We start from the raw sequence: 24,981 nt of genomic DNA on the forward strand, positions 1-24,981 counted from the left end.
GGCTCTCTCAACACACACACCCCCTCCCAAGGCCAACCACTCCCTCAGCAACAGCCTGCCTCACTGCCTGATCGTAAGCAGCAGCAGTTCACAGTGAAATATATACAAGAGAAATGACATGGGGCCATGGCATGAGTGGTGGTGTACCATCCTGAAGTAGGACTAAATAGATTGAAATACTGGAGTATATATATTATTACTAATATTGTTATTTAAAAAAATATATAATTGTAAGTGTTTTGCTAGATGGTAGGGTATTTGCTTTATTTATTTACTCTTTCAAGCATAGAATAAGGGCGTTATACTCCAGTTTAGTAGGTGGCGGTAATGCAACATTTATTGGATGCCAACCGTGGTTAAACCTCATCGAAGAAGAAGAAGTCCGCATACGTGCCTTTGGAGCTCCACCCAAGCGAGGCATTTGACGTGTTGCATAGCGTCACAAATTTACATCGGCCCCCCCTCAACTTCTGCGGTGGAACTTCCCCAGGCTTCAAGCAGAAGAAGGGAGAGAAACAGCGTAGTTAGCGTTATATTCTTTAACGTTGGCGTAACAACACAATCATACATCCAAGTTTGTAATTACAAACATATGTTGTACGTTTAAGTACTAGTCTAACTAAGGTAATACCTCATTACTCTACTAAATGGATTCAAAGTCAAGCAATCGGACGGACGAAGGGGAGCTGGAAGACGGGGAGATCTGCGATGATGACACCGACGAAAAGGTGCTTATACAGCAGGATACAATGAGGCCTAGTAGTACGAACAACAACTCATCACGAAATACACGGAAATCGAAACCATCGGCGCGAAGTTTACCACCTCTTATGGGTAGCCAGCCTACAGATTTTCGACTCTTAATGCCATACAACCGCGGACCTCATTCGCACAGTCCCTTCCCCCCGAACCACAGACCGCAAAGCGGACCCGATCGGCCGCCGCCACTGGGGCCTCACTGTGACCAGATCCCACGTTCCAGCTTCTGGGAACGAAGTCACACAGCCCTTGGTCGATTTAGGCACCGGTGGAAACCAGAAGATGACGGTCGCGGGGATTGGGGACGAGGAGGCTGGGGAGACGGATGTGGTGGAGGGAGAGAGACTGGTTGGGTTCCCCCCGGCCGTTATGGGCCCGGAGAGAATCACAGTAACAAGAAAGAATCTCCCTCGAGAAACAAACGTATCCTTTGGTATTCATCTCATGGCATCTGTATGATTGTAAAGTGTGTGATGCCATGTTGCTGAAGGTAAAAGCCTAACAAATGTAACCACACATTGTAACCTATTTCTCTGTTTGGCTGTTGTACTAGCCTTGATTGTAGTTACCATATCGCCTCTAGCTAACAATATATCTGCCATTTTGTAACAGTTGATTTTACACAGTATTCCCCTTCCTGCCATCAATGCTCAATTGATTGGTAGCATTTTGAGTTAGAAACAAAACACTTTGTGCCGTTAACCTGGAAATGGATTTTGGATCTAAATACATGTTGCTATTATTGTCAGTCTTTGTGTGTAGTAATCAAACTCATGAGTTGTGCATTTCCTTCACTTCATGAATTCAGAGAAGGTAATGATGGGGAGGAATCAGGTAAGAAACAAGCAGATGATGCACCACAACGCTGCCAAAACCGAGAATGGTGTCAACGAGAGCTTTGAGGATCTGCTCACCAAGTACAAACAGATTCAGCTGGAGCTGGAATGTATTAGAAAAGAAGAGAACATGGTTCTGAAGCCCGAAGAAGACCTGTCGGCTCTGAACGAGCCTGAGGTTTCTGCCAGTAATCCACAGACCGAGCCGTTACCCGACACTAACAGTATTCCCAATGACAGCGCGGCGGAGGAGAAGAAGGTATTTCAGGCGTTCAACCTCAAACCTCTACGACAGAAACTCCTCACTCCGGCAGAAATTGATGCGCTCAAAACGAAAACGGAAAAGAAAGATCCAGAGAAAGAGGACGGTGACACGGAGAGCGAAAGAGGTCCAGCTGAACCAGTTGCTACCCCGTTTGCTATTCCCAAAGGTGTGTACCAAAGCCACGCTGCAACACAAGTCTGCAGCGATGGCGACAGTGGTGGTAACAAACTAAGGAAACATTGTGAAGCAGACTTGACCATAATCAATGATGTATTGTTTTTCTCAGCCACAATGTTAAGACCCTGTTTGTCTTGTCTACTGACTATTTAGGAGAAGAGGAGAAGGATGGCTTGAAGAAAGAGGCGAACAAGGCAGGGGAGAAGGACACGACAGCCTGTGTGTGCTGCCGCAGCAAATCTGAGGACCCGAAGGAAGAGGGGGAGACGAAGTATTCGAAAGTCGGTTGTGTGTGCTGCAGCGAATCATCAGAGGACTCCACTCCATCCCCTGTCAAGGTTGGCATCTGTTCAAATTAGGGTCGTTAAACGTGTCACGCGTTATTAACATGCTATCGGCGCACATTTCTACACCTCACATAACCTTTTTAAGCGTGCGTGTTTCCGCACAGGCCTTTTTTTTTAGGCCCGAACACCACACGAAACACGATGCTTGGGCCTTTACGTCGCTGAAGACCATGTGCCTCTAGCCCAAATCACGTAAAGTTATGCCCAGTATTACCAGAGCTATGTTGTTGTTTTTTCTGCCTGTTTGTTTGCGAATGTGAACATTGTTTAGCTAGTTAGTCATGTTACCTAGCTAGCGACCTGATAACTTTGACCACTGGTTAGTCTATGCACACATTTGGATGGCACAGGAAAAATTGAAAAGGAATAGTCTACTCAAAGAGATTCTTCAAGAGTGGGGTGTGTGGGAGTATGTGAGAGAGGGTGGGAGAGAGGGTGTGGGAGAGTGTAGGCCCATGTGTGTAAAGTTATCTGAACACTACAGATGGTTACAGTGTTTTCATAACATTGTTGGACAAGATTTAAAGCTCTTTGTTCTTTGTATCTGTAGAGCCAGTTTTTTTTTTCTTCCCTATAGTCCCACTCATTTAGTATGCCTGAAGCTTTTGTACATGGCGTTTTGTTAGGATCCCTATTCGCTGTTGAAAAGCAGCAGCTGCTCTTCCTGGGGTCCACACACAACAAATTAAACATGAAATAATACAGAACATTAATAGACAAGAACACCTCAAGGAGAGAGCTACATATCTAGGTCGAACAGGGGAGAGGGGTTGGGCCGTGAGGTGTTGCTTTATGGGGTTTAAAAAAATAAAAAAACAGGTTTGCTCTTTATTTGAGCAATATGAGATGGAACAGTGTGCCATGCAATAATGTCTCTATGTAATACGGTACGCTTTCTTGAATTTGTTCTGGATTTGGGGACTGTGTGTGTTGCACGCAAGTGTTATACGTAAACATTGATGAGGGAGTAGGCCTACTTAAACGTTGTGAGCATTAGCAGCTAGCTGCATATTACGGTGAGTTTTCTGTTTATGGTGAAAGTGCTATTCAAACATTCTGATGTAGATCATTTTGTGTTTCCATCCCTTACAATCAAAACATAGTATGTCTAACTCAATATACTGATTCTTAAATGGAAAGATCTTTCTTTAGGGCAAACTTTGATCAAATTGTGATTTTTTTTTTTGTCATTAACTCAATTCACTATTTTAATGGTTTGGCAGCCCTAGTTAAAATGGTTTGTGTCAAGGCATTAGGCTTTATATAGTTTAAAGTGGTTTAGTCACAAATGTTGACTTGAGATGTGGAAATGTCCATTGACACAATGCACACTTGCGAACGTTGAGTTGTATTGTTGTCTAGTTAGGATCCAGGTCATCTGGCCCTTAGGCCATTCCAATTTAAAATCCCATTATAATTACCTCCCCCCTGCAGCCTAAAGTGAAGGGGAGCAATGAAGACGAGGAGCTGTCTGAGCTGCAGCTGCGTCTCTTGGCCTTGCAGTCAGCCAGCAGGAAGTGGCACCAGAAAGAACAGCAGGTAATGAATGCCAGCAAGGAGAAGATCACCAACGCCAAGCCTTCCCAGGAGAAGATCACCAACGCCAAGCCTTCCCAGGAGAAGATCACCAACGCCAAGCCTTCCCAGGAGAAGACATCCAGCTCTACATCCAGTGCGTCCAACCCAGCTGAAAGAGGCAGAGTCACCACCAGGTCTGCCTCCTCTGCTGCCTCAGAGAAGGCCAAAGCTCTGGCCAACAAGCCCCAGGAGAAGGCCAAGGCTGGGGCTAAGCCTCCAGTGGAGAAGAGCAAAGCTCCGGTCAAGGGCTATCCAGGGAGGAAGATGGTCAGCCCAGGTGAGGAGGGCCTTTCTGCTTAGTCAGATACAAGCTGTCCTCAATGTTGGCACCAAACGTTCCATGAAACTGACATTATAGTCTTGGTACCAACATGGAGTTCATTAGATTTCTAAAGCTCAAACTTGAGTTTACAAAACAGTTTATTTATTGCTTAGGCTTTTCCCCCAAAAAAATGTCCCCCCTTTTGATTCCTGTACCCCAGGCTCGGTGGCCAAGCAGGCGTTCCGGAAGCAGCAGTTGAGGACCTGGAAGCTCCAACAGCAGAGAGACCAGGACGAGCTGCGGAGACAGGAAGAGGAGGAACGCCGCAGGAGGGAGGAAGAGATCCGCAAGATCCGGGATCTGTCCAATCAGGATGAGCAGTACAACCGCTTCATGAAGCTGGTTGGGGGCTCCAAGCCGCCACTGGCACGCAATCCGAGCAAGGTAAGAGAGAGAGCGAGAGTTCCTGTCCAGAAACCCATCCTAGACCCTAGCCCAGGGGCGTCAAACTCACTTTGACCCACGGGCTGCATTCGGTCTTCAACGAGGTCCGGAGGGCCGCACTTAAAGTGTATTATATTTCCTTGCTATCAAAATATAAATCCTCTATCCATCGCTTTGAATTGTTTCCTGGCTATCTAGCTTTCATTTTGATGACCGTTAGCAATCAGGACAGAGTAAAGAGACTATAAATGTTGGTTCATTATTATTTTTACCGTTTCAATTTGGTTTTAGTCATTTTAATGTTTAAAAACGTTTATTTTATTTTTTACTCAAACCACTCGCAGTCCAGAATGCCCTCGCCCCTACTCCCTAGGCACATCAAGTAGCTTCGAAAGGATTGGATATGAGTATGTAATATGGAGGTGGCTCTACCTTGCCATCTGATATACTTGGTACATTTTTCACCATATTGCTTATAGCTATCCAATCGTTACAGATCTACACAAGTGGTTATGAGGCAGGGGACAGGGATGGGGATCTGTGTCAGAAATGTTCACTTTCCCAGATAAGAGAGAGACTGAGAAAATGTTGAAGTTAAAATGTCTATTTGTCCCTCTCAGTCCAGAGACAGCGACCACACTAGGAAGTCTTCTGGTAAACAGGGATTGGACACCTCAGGGAACCTTTACCAGTATGACAACTACGACGAGGTTGCCATGGATACTGACAGTGAGACCAATTCTCCGGGTGAGCAATCAGCTCACCTGCGAATGCACTCACAGCACTTTTCAACCTTTCTGAAGGTGTTATAGAACCCATCCTACATCGTGGATAGATTGTATGTTGGGACATGGTCATCAATCCATGCCGCTTTTGTGATTTTTGACAGTCTTATTTCTGTCAGAATCTGATTGGCTAAAATTCTGTTCTTGTCTCTTTCCAGCGTCTTCTCCAGTACATGATCCATTCGAGGTCCAAGGATGTTTCACTCACATGCCCATGCCTTTCCCCATGGACTCCCCTCAATACAGAATTGTACGTTCCACTCTAAACTCTAAACCATGCTGCTCTTACAAGTGAAACTAAACAGCTTCCTCTTTCTTTCCAGGATTTGGGTCAGCCGCGTTTCCTGTCCGTCATTCCGTCCGCGCCCCCTCCACCCTTACCCCCAATGCCCCCACCCCCGGATGAGCTAGAGCCGCCCCCCAAGCCGCCGTTCGCTGACGAGGAAGAGGAGGAGGAGATGCTGCTCAGAGAGACCTGCCTCATGTCCATGGCCAACAAGAAGGTGGTACTTCCTGCGGTACAACACTAGATGGCGCCACAGGAGCGTAAAGTGACATGCCCGTGTTATCTGTGTTGTTTTAGGAGTAGATCATACTCTACAAAGTGAATTCAGCTCAACAGAAGGATGCATATTTTTCACTCTGTTAATTTACAGGTGTTGAACAATGCTAATTTATCTCGTTACCCTGCTATATGAGATGGGCAACTCAATCATTATATTTTCCAATACCAGAGCAAATAATTGTCTTTAAACTGTGGGCTTGGTGAGTCTGGCTTTAACAATGTCTTCCTCTCCCTTAGGAGATTACCCTTGACAGCGGCCCCCCCTCTCCCTCCCCCCTGGTCAGTCTGGTTCAGCCGGTGCCCATGAGCAACCGGAGTGTGGTCAGCCTCAACACAGCACCCCAACCACGAAACAAGAAGTTCAGCCGGGGGCATCACCACCCCAGGCTCCCACTGGTGGTAAGGATAATAACACAATGGGGATAATATACTACAGGCTAATGCATAGTTGTTACTGAATTAACCAGTTAACATGTTCATCTCAACTTTATAGTCATTTTTAGTTCCTGTTGGCTTTCCAACCAAACCTAAACATTTGAAGGAAATCCGGCGTTGGGTCAGTAACCGAAAGGTCGCCGGTTCGACTCCCCGAGGTGACTAGGTGAAAATTCTGTTGATGTGCCTTTGAGCAAGGCACTTAACCCTAATCGCTCCTGTAAGTCTCTCTGAATAATAGCGTCTGCTGAATGACTAACATGTACATTTCTTAAAACTCACAATGCCCTGAATAGCGTCCTTTCTTTGACACTTTCAACCACAATATTCCGGATGGCATTCATCCTGTTCACCTACATTTATAAACACAGCCATGGAAGTATGTTGAAGCAACAAGTCAGTAGATTCGCAAATGAGTTTCATCTTGCACGTGCTGAAAATATTCATATTTTTGTTAATGTGCTATATTTTTGTTCAAGAACTACATATTCTGCTTCTTTTTTTTTTTTTGCAGCTAAGTTGTGTAAAACAGGACTTTGGAAGCCACAGGTATCTTTGTCCTCAGTAACGCCATGTGATGTTTTCTAAGACTAATGGCTTAGAACTCGCGCTGTTGACTGCTATAGGAAACACTCGTGGGTCCCTTCAGCAGGACATGTGTTCCCAATGACGCCCGGCCTCACTTGTGTTCCCAGAGCCCGTGAACAATAAGCTCATCTTCGACTGCATCCCAGGGCTCGTATTCACTGAGCGTCAAGAGTAGGACGGCTGACATAGGATCAGTTTTGCATTTCAGATCGTAATGAATAAGACGAGGGGGATCTGATCGTAAATTGACACTCCCGCTTTGCGATGAATCGATTTGGAGCCGTGAAGTCCGCGCCCGTTCCTCACCATGACCCATTTTTTTAAATTCATACTTGTTATTGTTCCCCCCCAGCTCCCGCGGCACAAGGCGGTGGTAGTCCAGCTCAACGGTTCAGACGACAGTGACTCGGACATGGAGACCTGCGGCAGCTCTACACGGACACAGTTTGTCTTTGGAGGCCTGGAGTTCATGATTAAGGAGGCCCGCAGGTCTGCAGAGGTACGTACGTGTGTGTGTGGCCCAACAGTTTAGCCTCCAGAACCTCCGCCCATTGTATATGTGAATGGCAGAATTCTAATTTGAGATGCTTGATAAGTGTGCTAATTGTATATGATATGAGGGGGACGGGAAGTTGATGCTTTTTTTTTACTACTTTTCTTTCTCTCTCTCTCTCTGAACGTCTAGGCAGCAAAAGCCAAACCGACGTCAGGGTCTGAGGAGAACGAACCAGTCAGAACTCCGGAGTCTCTATCCGATGCCAAGAAGGCTGAGTATCGTCTGCTGAAAGGAGAAATAGCCAGGTATGGTTTTCCCAGAAGATGGCCTGACATAGTGACATTGCGCCTGGGTTGAAAAACTATCGATGGATACAACCATTCATTAACACGCCTAGCTATATTAAAGGCACCGAGGTGAGGAAGGATATTCCTTTAGAATGTGAATGGTGGCACGCTATGGACTACAAATGGTCCTTTCATTCATTATACCCGTGGTCTTGGAATTCCTTCCGAGCCAACCTAAAACCCGACCTGGTGTCTCTGGAGGAGTTCAAAGGACAAATAGATGAACAGGTTGTTGCGACGTGTCGTTGCCACTAGTTTGCGTTGCCTTATGTAAGGAAGCATGTTTTACGTCACACACATTCCTGCACACACACACACGCACACACACACACACGCTGTTTGTTTGCTGTTGTATTTGTTGCCAGCGTCTTCTGTCTGTGTTGTCCGTTTTTATCTTAGTGTGTTTTTTTTTTATTATCTTGGCCCCCGTCCTCACAGGAAGCCTTTTGCCAGGCTGTCATTGTAAATAACATTAATAATAATTGACTAGCCTGGTTCAAATCAAGGTTAAAAATTAAAAACACTGACAAAAATTGTCTCACTGTTTTATTTGTTTTCTGACTGCAGTAGGGAGAAACAGAAGGTTCTGATGGACCACAGTCCCCGAGCTGTGTCCTCTCCTGCAGGCTCCGATCCCGATGTGGACTTTGCTGCCAAGGCAGCGGCCAAGCTACAGCTGACCGAGGCAGAGACCAACCTGACCAAACACAGGTGAGGCCCCCCAAAACACATTGGTATTTTCAGTAGTTGCCTCACATTAGGAAATTACTCTGACTTATGGTTCCCTCCTCCCAGAAACCTGCTCCTGAAGGACGACGGCATCCTGAGGCAGCTCTTGCAGCAGGAGCAGAAGAAGAAGGAGGCGTTGAAGGCAGCTGAGGCCAAGGTGGCCAAGCTCAAAGAACAGCTCCTGGCCTCGGAGAAGATTGTCAGCGCCAACAAGACCCTCCTCAACAGGCTCCAGGAACAGGTGTGTCAGTTAGGGAGGAACCCAGGGGAAGTGAAACTGAAAGGGAATGAAGTTTGAAGTAAACTCCTAGCTGAGAGCAATGAGTCGGATGGCTGAAGGTTTTAGTCAGTGGAAGGTGAACAGTGGAGTAGGAATTGTTTCTACTGGGAATGTTGGGAAGATGCCAAGCTACAAAGGAATGTCTCTGAAGGATACGGCGCATTTCATTCAATTCTTCTTTGCGTGTATATAGCAGGTGTGGTCATGCCTTCTCGTTGGCGGGCTACTGGGTGTGCTGTCTTTCACTCTCAACACACTTGATTCAGCTAATTAAGGTTCTGATGCGTTATCATACTGGTTGTGTTATGTTTTAGCTCTCATCTGTCATTTAGATGGAGTTGACCAAAATAAGGGACACCTTCCTAATATTGAGTTGCACCCCCTTTTTGCCCTCAGAACAGTCTTAATTCGTTGAGGCGTGGACTCTACAAGGTGTCGAAAGCGTTCCACAGGGATTCTGGCCCATGTCGACTCCAATGCTTCCTACAGTTGTGTCAAGTTGGCTGGATGTCCTTTGGGGTGGTGGACCATTCTTGATACACACGGGAAACTGTTGAGTGTGAAAAACCCAGCAGCGTTGCAGTTCTTGACACACTCAAACCGGTGCGTGTCAAGAACCGGTGTGTCTCACCTACTGTACCCCGTTCAAAGGCACTTAAATATCTTGCCCATTCACCCTCTGAATGGCACACACACACACAATCCGTGTCTCAATTGTGTCAAGGCTTTCAAAATCCTTCTCATCTACACTAATTTGAAGTGGATTTTAACAAGTGACATCAATAAGGGATGATAGCTTTCACCTGGATTCACCTGGCCAGTCTGTCACGGAAAGAGCAGGTGCTCTTAATGTTTTGTTTCCACCCTTTAACGTCTGTCGCGTATGTTCCCGCCCTATAGGTTCATCGTGTTCAGCTCCGCGTGTCAGTGAAGAAGAGCCACAGCTTGAAGCTGCAGAAAGAGATGGTCCAAGCCCAGGCCGCCGCAGGCAGAGAGCCAGGGGGTCAGAAACGACGCACGGACGTCAGCCACCCCTCGGTGAGCATCACAACGTACCCACCCACACTATACTTTTCCGGAGCCCTTACTTGTTGTTTGATAAATCATAGAAATGTGTTCAAGGCCTTGTCCAGTGGGGCACAACATCGTGAATTGCTTTGAAGTGGAAAATGTGTGTTGTTGGACTTGTAACACCATTTTGTTTCGAAAGTCTTCTCCCATTTTCCTTTTAACTGCACACGACCCATCCATAAGTTTAAGCCCGTGTTCTCTAAACGGTCTCTCTGCCCTGCCTCCATTCTACAGCCTGCGAAGCGTCTGCGGGTGGAAGTCTCTGTCGCCCCCCGCGGGACTGAGCGCCACTTCGCCGACCTCCTGGCCCAGAAGCAGCGTCTGCAGCTGCTCGAGTCGGAGTACGCCCTAAAGATCCAGAAGCTGAAGGAGGCCCAGGCCCTCCACAACCGAGGAGCCGTCCCCGAACCCCCGCCACCCCAGGCCACCTCCACCCCAATCCCCAGGGCTCGCCAGCCCAGTGCCCCTCCCACCAGCCCCTTCCCTTTGCCCCAGCCATCCCTACATGACCTCACCCAGGATAAACTCACCCTGGTCAGCAGTGAGGATATCACTGAGACTGAAGACGGCGACATGGAACCCGCCACTGCAGCAGTGCCCTCCGCCTCCACCCAGAGTGTTCGCAGGCGCTCTTTCAGAGAGACGGGCGCCTTCACCAAGCCTAAACTGGAGCCCGGTGGGACTGGACTGGTCAAGGATTGTCCAGCCAAGTCAGCCAAGCTGAAGGCCCCTGGGCCTGGGGAGCTGTTCTTAGGGCTGGAGGTGGAAGCCCTGCAGACGATGGACAAGCAGCAGGCCAACCTAGGAGAGCTGCTGCTCGGGGAACTACGGGCGCTAGGTGGCACTGTGGAGAAACCTCCAGCTGGGAAGGTAAAGCATAATATAACTGGAACCTACTCGCACTGAATTCAAATGACCTTTTGTTGTGATTTTAAATGCTACTTAGTTTTTTACTGTACAGTTTCTGGACTTGCATACAACACACACGTCCTGTCCGGAACTGTGTTCCATTCATTCTCCATGGTAAGACTGACATGTTTTAATGTTCAGGTGATAGAGGTGGATGTAGACATAATGGCTGCCCAGTCAAGCCGTGCTGAGCTGAAGCCTGTCCCGTTCGGACAATATCGCAGCCCTCTCCTGGTCTTCAAGTCTTACAGGTAGGTGGCTACTTCACTGCTAGGCCGTCTCCCAATTACACATTACTAGTGCTAAGAATGACCGCATCCTGCTTTCAATAAGAACCTTTTCCTCCTCTTGTTTTTTTTGCCTTCAGGTTCAGTCCGTACTTTCGGACCAAGGAGAAGTTATCACTCAGCTCTGTGTCTTACAGCAACGTTGTGGTGCCCAAAAAGTGTTTCTGCCGCTTCGACCTCACAGGCACATGCAATGACGATGACTGCAAGTGGTAAGTCGGTCTTCTTAGTGTGTGTGTAAACATGCATGTGAGTCTGTATTCATTTCTGTTTCATTGTAATCACCCCGCCTCATTTGGGTGATCTGATGTTGGGGTTTTTTCTTGGTCTGTTTTCTAGGCAGCATATGAGAAATTGCACTTTCGGTGGAAACCAGCTTTTCCATGATATCCTGTCGTACAACCTGGCCTTGATTGGCTGCTCGGAGAGCAGTACTACTGATGACATCAGTGTTGCCACAGGTAACCGAACCACACTGCATCTGGCAATATTAAAATGCCATTGTGTTTAGAATTTATGGATTTGGCGATTTTTAAATAATGAAAGTTATAAAAAAATATAAAAAAATCTTGAACCTCTTACTCCGTGATAAATACATGTTTGAGGCTTTCACTGACAATGTTAGTTGTGCCAATGTTGCTTGTGTCCCTATTTTCAGAAAAGTATTTAAAAAAGCTCTTTGGGACAAACAAGGATCGCATGGGAATGGACCAGAAGGCCGTTCTACTGTTGAGCAAAGTGAATGAAAGCAAAAGACATGGTGAGTTATCCTTCTTTTTGTTTCATCTCCTCTTCACTCAACAATATCTTGCGAGTTTAAGGAACCTACTCCACCATAGAAGCATTCTGACTCTAGTCTAACTCGTGTTGTGTCTAGTCCCTCCCTTCACCACGTGTAAGGATCTCCGGAGGTGGAGGCCTCAGCCCGCTCGCCAGGCCAGCCCAAGCGCTGGGGACGACAGCGGGGACGAGTGTGCAGACGCCAACCTTGGTCCGGTCAAATACGGTGAGTCTCGGTCAGTAGGTTCATCTCCCAACAACAAACCACAACAGACGAGCAGAATTACAACTGATCTGAAGCGCGGTGTAAATGGTGGAGGCGGCACGAACACAGCAATTGCTCCGCTTCAATTGCGCAGAACACAACCGTTTGAGTTTTTCTCCCGGAGAGTTTTACCTTTATCCTTTTGCTGTTTGTCATTTTATTTTTTAACATTTTATCCTTGTCATAGACGGTTTTTCCAAGAGGAGTTTGTCTGCTGCCATGGATGTGTGTGTGACCCCAGACGACAAGCGTTACTTCATTAGTGAGACTGACGACATATCTAACCTGGAGACCAGTGTCCTGGAGAGCCCCCGCGACGCACAGCTGTGGATCAAACTGGCCTTCAAATACCTCAGCCAGAAAGAGACGTAAGTGAATCCTCTCGTGTGTCTGTGTATGTATGACCCTCGACTCAAGTCATACTCAAATCTGGATCTGGGGTGTTAAATAGTTGTTGTTTTCTTGGGTGATGAATGTGTATCAGATTGGATATGTATTATACAGTACCAGTCCAAATGTTTGGACACACCTACTCATTCAAGTGTTTTTCTTTATTTTTACTGTGTAGAATAATAGTGAAGATCTAAAAAAAAAACGATGAAATAACACATGGAATCATGTAGTAACCAAAAAGTGTTTAAACTAATCAAAATATATTTTATATTTAAGATTCTTCAAATTAGCCACCCTTTTCCTTGACAGCTTTTCACACACTTGGCATTCTCTCAACCAGCTTCATGAGGTAGTCAACTGCAATGGATTTCAATTAACAGGTCTGCCTTGTTGGCTGCTTTTCCTTCACAAATGAACTTTTAACAAGGCAGACCTGTTAATTGAAATCCATTGCAGTTGACTACCTCATGAAGCTGGTTGAGAGAATGCCAAGTGTGTGAAAAGCTGTAATCGAGGCAAAGGGTGGCTACTTTTGAAGTATCTCAAATGTAAAATATATTTAGATTTCTTTTAACACTTTTTTTTGGTTACTACATGATTCCATATGTGTTATTTCCTAGTTTTCAGTAAAGAAACTCTTGAATGAGTAGGTGTGTCCAAACTTTTGGCTGGTTCTGTATGTTTTGTCATGTAACGTGATATGATATAAGTATTGTATTATGTTGCTTCCCTGTAGCTCCGTGGCGGAGTGCCTGGATGCTGCGTTGAACACGCTGTCTCGTGCCCTGGAGGACAACCGGGACAACCCCGAGATTTGGTGCCACTACCTGTCTCTGTTCTCCCGCCGCGGGAAGAGGGACGAGGTGCAGGAGATGTGTGAGATGGCTGTTGAGCACGCCCCCGACTACCAAGTCTGGTGGAGTGTAAGTCCTCAGTCGATCTTCAAGGCATTCCTAGTCGATCACCAAGCATTTCTGTAGAAAAGCCAACGATAAAAGCATGAAGGCGGTAGGTGCACTTGATTCAGAAGCTCTGCGCACCGGGTAGGCAAAGTGTTGGCATTTTGAACAATCTAATTTGTCTGAAAAGTCCGACTACCCAGCAGACCTGGAGGTCTGTGGCTCAATCGAGTGCGCCTACTGCGCTGGCCAATCAGATGGTTCAAATCGATGCACCTACCTACAGCTTCCACAACCCCGGCCACAGCAAAGTTTAACACTAGCCTACGTGAGATTTCATTACTTTTAAAACCATGACCAGGGACGGTCAAAGAATACAACAAGGAGCTGCTGTTTAAAAAAATATGAACCCTTTCTTTATTTAACTAGGCAAGTCAGTTACCAAGTTCTTATTTTACAATGACGACCTAACCCGGACAATGCTGGGCCAATTCTGAGCCGCCCAATGGGACTCCCGATCACGGCCCGGTTGTGATACAGCCTGGGATCAAACCAGGTTCTGTAATGACCCCTCTAGCACTGAGATGCAGCGCTTTAGACCGCTGCACCACTTTTCAGTACTGTCAACACTGTTTTTAGTCAACAATATTACCGAACATAACGTGCTTCTAACGACCTCCACTGCAGCCGCAATGAATGAGTAGCCAAGTGTATCGATAGTCCAGCCTTTAAATACAATTTTAAAAATCATTCTTAGCAGCTCGTCTATTTTAATATTGCGGAGTAGGTCTATTTCACTTTCTCTGGTCATAGGAACAACATGAATTTGTGCACGAGACAGACGCAGTCCGACTCGAGTTTCGCCATCAGGTGGAAGACGGGTCCCCTTTGGTTGGTTTCACCGGAGGAAAGGAAGGAGAGAGCAGGGACCGTGAGAGAGCGGGACCCTCTGCTGTTTTCCCTCCCTCCGCTGAGACTAATGCCGTGTTCAAAACAGCTGGGAACTCTGAAAATAATGAGATTCCCTATTGGGGGAAAATCGTTTTGAATGGTCATCCAACTCGGGCATGTTTCTAGAACTTTCCAACCTGAAGATCACTGATGTCAGGATTTGACCTTGTTTTTTTTTCCAGAGTTCCCAGTTTTTCCAGAGTTCCCAGTTGTCTTGAAAGCACCATGACCATCATATCCAGTCAAATAAAAAAAACTAGTTATTTCAATTTACGCTCCGCTGTGCCTCGCGAGTGCTACACCAACTGATCTATTTAGTTATCAAAGCTTGAGTTCTGAAATATAAACTGGTCTGAGAAGAATAATATTGGCAGGCCAGGCATGTAGCCAATATGCTGTTATAGTGTATTAGGTCTAAACTAACCCCCCCCCCTCCACAGTACCTAACCATGGAGAGCTCGTTTGAGGGGAAGGACTATGTGTGTGGTCGTCTGCTGCAGTACCTACTAGACTGTTCTTGGGCTAGTGGTTTCTCCGAGAGGCTCTCCTTCCAGTTGCTGGAGTCTCTACTCTACAGGGTCCAACTCAGCGTGTTCACCGGCCGGCTACAGAATGCCCTGGCCATCCTACAGGTAAGCAGCTGCGAAGAAATAACCCGAGAGCGCCAACAATCTAGCTGCACACATCAATTCTCAGGGCAATTCCAAGTTGTATGGCATCTTTTTTTTCCACCATCAGGCCAAACCTATTTAATACCTCTTGGATTAGCTACTGCTGCACAAAATGCACAAGATGCTCAAGGGCAAACAATCACCTCTCTGGCGTCCCTGTTCATTCCAGAATGCCTTGAAGTCGGTCACTGAGCAGTGCATTGCTGACCACCTGACCGCGAGTGACCGCTGCCTAGTCTGGCTGTCCTTCATCCACCTGACAGAGTTTGACCGCCTGCCGGCCAGCTTGTATGACCCGGCCAACACCAACCCTTCCCGGGTGGTAAGCACAGAGTCCTTCGCCCTCCCCTGGAGAAAGCCGCTCGACGTCCGCACCGAGCCTGACACACTTATCGCTGTGTTCGAAGGTGAGCCTTCACCATCGCCACGGTTCAACGACTCGCATGGAAACTGTCTGTGCTTTTTACAGGTCTCCTACTTAGCTTTTTCACCCAGTCTATAAATGTTCACTTTGTCCACAGTTACTCATGGTAAATGTAGTTTGCTCGCAAGCATAAAAATGTTACACTTCCAGTTTGACTATTTCCCACTCAGTTACTTATTAATTTTTTCTACAATTACTGCCACATTGATGTAAATGTTGTTTACAGCTGAGACAGGCATTGATTTCATTCTTGTTTTTTCAACGCTAGATGCAGTACGTCAGTGCACAGACCAGACTCTGCCTCCCAGTGAGAGAACTCTGGTCTGTCTGCCTCTATACACAAATCTCATCGCCTGCTACAGCCTGCTGGGAAAGTAAGCTCAACACTAACATTTTGCTGGGGGGGGGGGTTTATACTTTACCTTCTATAATGGTATTTCAGTGTTTGGTTTGATAAATGTGATACGCAACGTCCGACACGTAAGGGTTTTGTTTTTACATACTGAGCAAAAATATAAACGCGACAATTTCAACGAGTTACAGTTCATATAAGGATGTCAGTTATATCAGTAAATTTAAATAAAGGAACTAGCCCCTAATCTATGGATTCCACATGACTGGGCATGGACGCAGCGATGGGTGTGTCTGGGAGGGCTCAGGCCCACCCACTGTGGAGCCAGGCCCAGCCAATCAGAATGAGTTAATTACAAACAGAAATACTCCTCAGTTTCATCAGCTATCTGGTTGGCTAGGTCCTGGGCTGACTTTATGGTAGCGAAATTAACATTAAATTGTCTGACAACAGTTCTGGTAGACATTCCTGCCGTCAGCATGCCAATTGCAGACATCTGTGGCATTGTGACAAAACTGCACATTTTAGAGTGGCCTTTTGTCCCCAGCACAAGGTGCACCTGTGTAATGGTTGCACCGTTTAATCGGCTTCTTGATATGCCACACCTGTCAGGTGGATTATCTTGGCAAAGGAGAAATGCTCACTAAAATGGATTTATATACATTTGTGCACAAAAGGAGAGAAATAAGCTTTTTGTGCTTATGGAACATTTCTGGGACCTTTTTATTCCAGCTCATGAAACATGGGACCAACACTTCACATGTTGCGTTATATTTTTGTTCAGTGTAGTTTATGCGTTTGCTACTTGGGTCGTCTCTCTCCTTCTGCATGCCACTTCCCCATGTCAGTCAAGAAGAGTAGAATTGCTTGAGCACTTGGTTTAAGTTGAAAAGTATAAAACAATCAGAATGGAGAGAGCCCCATTTGAAATCACTTATAATGTACACTAGATGACAAAGTATGTGGACACCTGCTCATCGAACATCTTATTCCAAACTCATGGGCATTAATATGGAGTTGGTCCCCCCTTTGCTTCTATAACAGCCTCCACTCTTCTGGGAAGGGTTTCCACTAGATGTTGGAACATTGCTGCGGGGACTTAATTCCATTCAGTCACAAGAATTAGTGAGGTCAGGCACTGATGTTAGTCGATTTAAGCCTGACTTTCAGTAGGGTTTTTCTTTTAATTTGACTATTTTCTACATTGTAGAATAATTGTGAAGACAAACTATGAAATAACACATGGAATCATGCAGTAACCAAAAAAGTGTTTTCTATTAGAAATTCTTCCATGCTTGACAGCTTTGCACACTCCTGGCATTCTCTCAACCAGCTTCACCTGGAATGCTTTTCCAACAGTCTTGAAGGAGTTCTCCCATATGCTGAGCACTTGTTGGCGACTTTTCCTTCACTCTGCGGTCTAACTTATCCCAAACCATTTCAATTGGGTTGAGGTCGAGTGATTGTGGAGGCTAGGTCATCTGATGCAGCACGCCATCACTCTCCTTGGTCAAATAGCCCTCACACCACCTGGAGGTGTGTTGGATCATTATCCTGTTGAAACACAAATGATAGTCCCACTAAGCGCAAACCAGATGGGGTGGCGTATAGCTGCAGAATGCTGTGGTAGCCATACTGGTTACGTGTGCCTTGAATTCTAAATACATAGGCAACAGTGTCACCAGCAAAGTACCCCCACACCATCACACCACCTCCATGCTTCACGGTGGGAACCACACATGCAGAAATAATGTGTTCACCTATTCTGCGTCTCACAAAGACACGGCGGTTGGATCCAAAAATCCCAAATTTGGACTCAACAGACCAAAAGGACAGATTGCCATCGATTTAATGTCCATTGCTTGTGTTTCTTGGCCTAAGCAAGTCTCTCTTCTTTTTATTGGATTCCTTTAGTAGTGGTTTCGACCATGAAGGCCTGATTTCATGCAGTATACTATGAACAGTTGATATTGATGTGTCTAACTCTGAAGCATTTATTTGGGCTGCAATTTCTGAGCCTGTTAACTCTTAATGAACTTAACCTCTGCAGCACAGGTCATTCTAGGTCTTCCTTTCCTGTGGTGGTCCTCATTAGAGCCAGTTTCATAGCGCTTGATGGTTTTTGCGACTGCACTTGAAGAAACTTTCAAAGTTCTTAATTTTTCTGATTAACTGACCTTCATGTCTTAATGTAATGATGGACTGTTGTTTTTCTTTGCTTATTTGAGCTGTTCTTGCCATAATGAACTTAGCCCTATTTGGTAAAAGACCATCTTCTGTATACCACCCATACCTTGTCACAACAACTGATTGGCTCAAACGCATAAGAATAAACAATTCCACAGATTAACTTTTACCAAGGCACACCTGTTTATTTGAAATGCATTCCAGGTCCACCTCATAAAGCTGGTTGAGAGAATGCCAAGAGTGTGCAAAGCTGTGAAGGCAATGGGTGGCTACTTTGAAGAATCTCAAATATATAAAAAATATTTTGATTTGTTGAGCACTATTTTTTGTTTGTTGGTTGCTACATGTTTCCATATGTGTTATTTCATAGTTTTAATGTCTTCACTATTATTCTACAATGTAGAAAATAGTAAAACTAAAGAAAAACACTTGAATGACTAGGTCTCCAAACTTTCGACTGGTACTGTAGATAGTGTTGCCACCCTAGGTTCATGAACTACTCATAAATATTTAACTTTTATTAAAAATAACAAACATTTTGTCAAATAAGTTATTAAAATATCATGACATTTTGGTCTTATCGCCCAGCCTTACTTTTGTGTTTGGACAAGAAAGGTCTTAGTGTGTGTGTGTGATTAAACGTTCTACTAATATCTACTTGCTAGTCTTAACTTAAAACTGACTTGCACCCCGTAGGTACGATGCGGGCCTGGAGCTGTGTGAGTCCCTGTTGGCGCTGTGCCCGCAGTCCTGTGTCCTGTTAGATGCCCTGTCAGGGCTCTACGTGGGGAAGGGGGACTGTGAGCAGGGTGTCTGCGTGTGGCTACGGGCTCTGTCCCAGTGTCCACACAATGCAGAGGTCTTCTACCACACTTGCAAGTTCTTTATGGCACAGGTCAGTCTGTCTGTTTTGTGGGTTGGGTGGCACTCCTGGTCATTTCAAATGTTATATATCCCTTTAGAGTCAATTAAGAAGGGCATTATCAATTTACATGTAGTGACATCATTTTTGTGTTTTTTTGTACTAAGATTCTTCATGACCTAGCTAACCTACAGTGCCTTCAGAAAGTGTTGATACCCCTTGACGTATTCCATATTTTGTTACAGCCTGAATTCAAAATGGATTAAATATAACACATTCTTACCCATCTATACACAGTAGCCCATATTGACAAAGTGAAAACATGTTTTTAGGAAATGTTGCAAATGTATTTAAATTTCAATACAGAAATATCTCATTTACATACGTTTTCACACCCCCGAGTCAATACATGTTAGAATCAACTTTGGCAGCTTTCTGGGTAAGTCTCTAAAAGCTTTTCACACCTGGATTGTACAATATTTGCACATTTTGTTCTTTTTGAAATTCTTCAAGCTCTGTCATGTTGGTTGAACATTGCTAGACAGCCATTTTCAAGTCTTGCCATATATTTTCCAGACAGTTTAAGTCAAAGTTAACAAGGCCATTCCGGAACATTCAATTGCGTCTTGGTAAGCAACTCAAGTATATTTTCGGCCTTAGATTATTATTCTGCTGAAAGATGAATTCTTCTCCCTTTGTCTGTTGAAAAGCAGACTGAACCAGGTTTTCCACTAGGACTTGCTTGCGCTTAGCTCTATTGTTTCTTTTTATCCCCCCAAAACTCCCTAGTCCTTGCTGATGACAAGCATGCCCATAACATGATGCTGCCACAACCTTGCTTGAAAATATGAAGTGGTATTCAGTGATGTTGTTGCCCCAAACATAATGCTTTTTATTCAGGACATAATTCAATTCTGTTACGTTTTTATTGCAGTTTTACTTTAGTGCCTTACTGCAAACAGGATGCATGTTTTGACATATTTGTTTTATTATTTTCACTGTCATTTTAGTGGAGTAACTACAATGTTGTTGGTCAATCCACATCCATTATACTCTGTAACTGTTTTAAAGTCACCATTGACCTCATGGTGAAATCCCTGATTGGTTTCCTTCCTCTCCGACAACTTAGTTAAAGGATACCTGTATCTTTGTAGTGACTGGGTGTATTGATACACAATCCAAAGTGTACAGTAATTAATAACTTCACCATGCTCCAAGGGATATTAGATGTCTTAAAAATACAAAATAAAAAACATCAATAGGTGCCCTTGGCAAGGCATTGGAAAACCTCCTTTTGTGGTTAAATCTGTGTTTGAAATTCACTGCTCTACTGAGGGACCTTAAAGATAATTGTATGTGTGCGGTTCAGAGATGAGGTAGTCCTTCAAAAAATCATGTTCAACACTATTATTGCACACAGTGAGTCCATGCAACTTATGTGGCTGGTTAAGCATTTTTCTCTTCTCCTGAATTTGTTTAGCCTTGTCAACGAAGGGGTTGAATACTTGAATCAAGACATTTCAGCTTTTCATTTTGAATTAATTTGTAAAAATGTCTAAACATAATTCCACTTTGACATTATGGGTATTGTGTGTAGGCTAGTGGCAAAATCTCAATTGAATCCATTTTAAATCCAGGCTGTTACACAATAAAATGTGGAAAAAGTCAAGGGTGTGAATACTTTCTGAAGGCACTGTATGTGTCTCTGAACAGGAGAAGTCAAGTTGCATCACTCCTCTGTTCCGGGAGTTTGTCCTGTCTTTCTGTGATGGGGAGAGAAGTGAACAGAAACCTGTGGATGTGCTACGGTAGGACATTTCCTCCCAGAACTTAAGCAGGAATGAGTGTCCTAACTCTTAACTTAAAAATAAAGAAAGAAAACCTGACTTTTGTAAACCAAGTTGCTTCCTTTTTTGTATAGGGGGTATATGGTTAAATGTTCAATGAATTAATACAATCTCCATTTCTTTTCAAGGTCCATCCTTGGTATTCCAACAGAGGACATCCTAAGAGGCCCAGTTATCAAAAAGCAACTTCAAGAGCAGCTTAGTCACCAAAAGCCTTACCTGAACCTCGTCCACTGGTAAGTATTGTGCTGTGATAAGCCGGGCTGACCCTGCCCTACACATAAGCCCAGTTCTTAGTCATATATGGCAGTTCAATGCACCATCGTTAACTTTTACCGGTAACAGTTTATAATAAGGTTACCTTTTCATAAAGGTTTTTAAAATTGGGTTATTCATTCATTCATCAATACAATAAAACATGACAGTTGGGCTTCCTGATAAGTCATTTCATACAGTCCGAGACGGTGTTTTCTGGTGTCTTGTCTTGCAGTCTGTGGCAGTGGGTACACGGTAGTGTTGGGGAGGCGAAGGATGCTTTCGAGAGAGCCCTGGGAGCCGTAATGCAGCTAAATGTCCTTCAAAAGCTATGGATGGAGTGAGTCAAGTCTTACAATGTCTTACAGCAACTCGTCCCATGGGATGAAGGGGCCACATCTGATGAGAGTCGAGCCAGATCTAATGCTCCTTTATAGCGATGATTAACAGACACATACAATAAAAGGGTTCTCAATTGGGAGCACAGGCTTTCATCGGGATGACTCTGCATCCAATCAGAAGGCCTTACCAACTAACCAACCACAGCGTGGTTGGCGGCTATCCTCCACTCAACTTCTGACAGGGTCTGCCTTAGCATTGGCAAACGTCCAGGTGGGGGTGGGCCCAGAGACCTAACCTAACTAACCTTTTTACTGTTCTCTCCAGTTATCTCCTTTTTACCAGCAGTAAGCTAGCTGGGAGCCCCTCCAACGGCAGAGAGCTCCGGATGTTATCAGACCTGGTCCAGCGTTGCCTAGTAACTGTCCCTTCCAGGCTGGAGGTTCCGTTCAGCTCGGCCCAGTACTGGAGCTGCTTCAGATTTCACAACAAGGTAATGGAACCGCAACTGGACTTGTCTTCACTCTGACGAGTGATCAGATGAGCCCCAGTGACAACAAAAAAATCCAGAGAGCCAGTGTTGATCAGAAAGGGTCTATGAAGTTGAATCCTTTTGTTAGCATTTGTGGTATTTGAAATGTGCAATTGCAATCTTCTCCACACTCAGGTTATGTTCCACTACCTGCGCTGTCTGCCCCAGTCCCAGCACCCCCATATCCTGGAGAGACTAAAGTACACCATGCCCACCAACGCTGAACTGGCCCTGAGGTACCCAAAGCACCTGACACCACCTCACGACACTACCAGCCTAAACCTGTTGTAAAACTAGTCCCGTTTGCTTTGACACGGACAGAGGATGATAGAAGTTGGAATATATTCAAGTTGGAGCTGTTTTAGAGCCTTGTTATTGTTGTTTAATCTCTGTTAATTACTGGTTGTGGAATCTATTATTATCTAGGTTAGTGTTATAACTGCGGCTTCGGTCTTATTTTGTTGTCTAGGCTGTACTCTCCAGACGATTAGGTTAGATTTTTGTTGTTGTTGTATAGGTTGCTGTATCAAGAGTGGCAGGACGGAAATATAGAACATCTGAAATTCCAGGCCAGAATGTTGAGCAGTAGCATTCCAAACTATCTGGCCAACTGGAAAATGTAAGTCGAAACTTTCTCCTGCGCTGTGAATTATTTATTATAAGGTGATTCTCTTTCTAGATGGTTTCTCACTGTTTTTTTCACATACATATTTTTTTCACATCTCACTGCCTTTTTCACATACAAAATGCCGCTTCTGTCCTGCTTCAATCGCAGCTTTGAAAAGCCGCTGCACTTGAATTGCGGGAATAGCTGACAGGCTTTTGTGCTGTGTTTCTCGGCAGAGCGATCGCTGTGGAGAGGGAACTCAAGGAGCGCTCCGAGGTGAGTTAGAGGGGGGGTAGGGGTGGGTGGGCAGGGTGCAATGAGCGAAGTGGGTAGGGCAGTGAAACAAAGAAAGACTAGTTGGGCAAAAATAGAAGCGCGAAAGACTGGTCAAGGCTCTACGCTGACCTTTTTTAAAAGGAGCACTAAGTTGAAAAATTTAGGAGCACACAAATGTGAGCACCACAATGAAAAACATTTGACGTAACATGCTGTTTTCTTTGTAGTAATGGTGTAAGCATGATGGTCATGAATCTGCACTCCGCGTATTCTCCCTGGGCAGTGAAATAATCATTGCAACAACTGGTGCTCTTCGCACAGCAAAATATTTCAGTGCATATGCGAGTAAAATGGATTCACTGTAGAGCCCTGCTGGTAAGGGAGTGGATGGGTGAAGGTTAAAGTTTAGGGAGAGGGAGATGAGACAGTAAGTTAGCAGGGGGAGGTTTGGATGTACAGTATATCATGTATGTTGCTCTGTTAACATGTTAATGACTCTGCTGCTGTCCCAACCTCTTGTCAGTGTTTCGCTTTGCATATTTACCTTGACCCAGCTGTCCCATAATCTTCCCTTCATTTTGTTGTAATCTATTTCTTCCCTACAGGCTATTGTCAGTGTTCGCCACAATGTAATGTATGACAGTTAAAAGGCTTACAACTGACGTTGGGGACAAAATGGAATGTTTGGATTTTGTTGCTCGGTAACAGTTTGGTCTATTAGAGACAAACTAAACTAGTTGCTAAAACCACTGACCTCATTCCACGCCCCTTCTCCTGTTTTGTCCTTGTCCTCCGCTAAACTGACATGTGGATCCTGCGTTTGGTATTTTTGTTTGTTTTTTGTAGGTCCGGCTTCTTTATCAGCAAGCCCTGCAAAAGCTTCCACTGTGTGCCACCCTATGGAAAGATGTAATTTCCCTCTCAGTTACTATCTCTCTGAAACACACACACACACACACTTCTCAACAAAAAAAAAGTTAGTTTTTTGTTCCACCTGGGAGATAATGCACGCATGTTCACCTACCCCCCCCCCCCCCCCCCCCCCCCCCCCCCCCCCCCACCCCCTCCTCTCTCCCTTTCCAGCGCCTGCTGTTTGAAGCTGCGGAGGGAGGTAAAACTGATAAACTGAGGAAACTTGTTGACAAATGTCAAGAGGTGGGAGTGAGTCTAAGTGAGCCCCTAAATTTAGTCTGGAGAAAAATGGAGGGAGAGGATCACTGAGGATAACCACCCCCACCCCCTCAAAAAAAAAAAAAAAAGTTAAATCTAAGTCCAATCAGACCAGACCACTGCCTAGGTTAGCCAGAGAGAGGGGGGCAGACTCTAGAGGCAGACACTCCCGCAGTAGGACTGTCTCCAGCCGGGAGACGTCTGTGGGCAGGACGGTTGCTCGCTCATCACCGAAGCCAATGAATGAACTCCCTCCCTGTCCAAATTCTGGGCCACGCACTCAGGGTTATATCACCTTACATCATGTACGTAAGTATAGACCTGCTAATTAAGTGACACGTCTTTGTTTTTCCCTTTTTAATTTACATGTTCCTTTTTTCTCATGTCACTTAATTTTATTTTTGACCTTTTACCTTTACGTACGGGGTTGAAGACTTTTGACTGACTATGGCATCCTAACTGGGATGTTGATGTGCGTCTGTCTTGAGTGTTTTTAAAGGAGGTTTTCCCCAAATAGTGACGCTCGCTGCTGCCTTCTACAGTATGTAACTTTTTTGTTCCAGTGTCTCCCAAGGGAAGAGATCAAATTACCTGTTTGTTTCGCTATTTGTTTTAAGAAGTGATTTAAAACAAAAACATTAACAATCGCATGAAAATTAAAGGGCTGGCCATGGTGACGTCAAAATGGCTGCCTGCAAAAGTATTTATTTGGCCCCTCATCATTGTCCCATGTATTTTTGAGACTGCTGAATGCTGTGATATCCTCTCTGCCAGACAGTCGATCAGCGGGGAAGACCCTTTAAACACATCACCAGGCGAGGATAGTCACAAACATCTAGTTTAAATGTTCTCATGTGCAATTTTGTTTTTGTCAAAAAATATTACAATGATCAGACTATTTGAGAGGAGCCAAGGATGAGTGTTTCAACAGTTTTTGTATGTTGAATTTGAATGTTTATATTAAATTATTATCTAATGAAATTATGTCCTGTCTTTTATTTACTATGTCAA

The 24,981-nt window shown here is 44.9% G+C and overlaps 1 protein-coding gene across 2 annotated transcripts; it reads left to right on the forward strand.

The window, feature by feature from the left end:
• The first annotated feature begins 477 nt into the window (after window positions 1-477).
• LOC139408104 (zinc finger C3H1 domain-containing protein-like) lies at window positions 478-24,113 on the forward strand. Of its 2 annotated transcripts, none has more exons than XM_071151900.1 (35): window positions 478-1,182; window positions 1,568-2,026; window positions 2,191-2,375; window positions 3,819-4,239; window positions 4,445-4,668; window positions 5,289-5,415; window positions 5,612-5,703; window positions 5,777-5,956; window positions 6,256-6,417; window positions 7,394-7,540; window positions 7,727-7,842; window positions 8,452-8,595; window positions 8,680-8,854; window positions 9,794-9,931; window positions 10,199-10,834; window positions 11,015-11,124; window positions 11,241-11,372; window positions 11,500-11,621; window positions 11,819-11,920; window positions 12,038-12,166; window positions 12,393-12,573; window positions 13,335-13,521; window positions 14,889-15,080; window positions 15,289-15,526; window positions 15,812-15,917; window positions 18,779-18,977; window positions 20,658-20,752; window positions 20,920-21,027; window positions 21,282-21,386; window positions 21,713-21,878; window positions 22,053-22,153; window positions 22,435-22,536; window positions 22,761-22,800; window positions 23,647-23,709; window positions 23,884-24,113. In XM_071151900.1, exons 1-35 carry the CDS (start codon window positions 648-650, stop codon window positions 24,019-24,021), a joined length of 6,357 nt encoding a protein of 2,118 aa, XP_071008001.1. In that variant the 5' UTR covers window positions 478-647; the 3' UTR covers window positions 24,022-24,113. The 2 variants fall into 2 exon arrangements, with proteins under 2 accessions (XP_071008001.1, XP_071008002.1); XM_071151901.1 differs by having other exon boundaries at window positions 5,289-5,397.
• The last annotated feature ends 868 nt before the right edge of the window (window positions 24,114-24,981 follow it).

Source organism: Oncorhynchus clarkii, chromosome 1 (assembly GCF_045791955.1).
Source record: "Oncorhynchus clarkii lewisi isolate Uvic-CL-2024 chromosome 1, UVic_Ocla_1.0, whole genome shotgun sequence".
Lineage (NCBI taxonomy): Eukaryota > Metazoa > Chordata > Actinopteri > Salmoniformes > Salmonidae > Oncorhynchus > Oncorhynchus clarkii.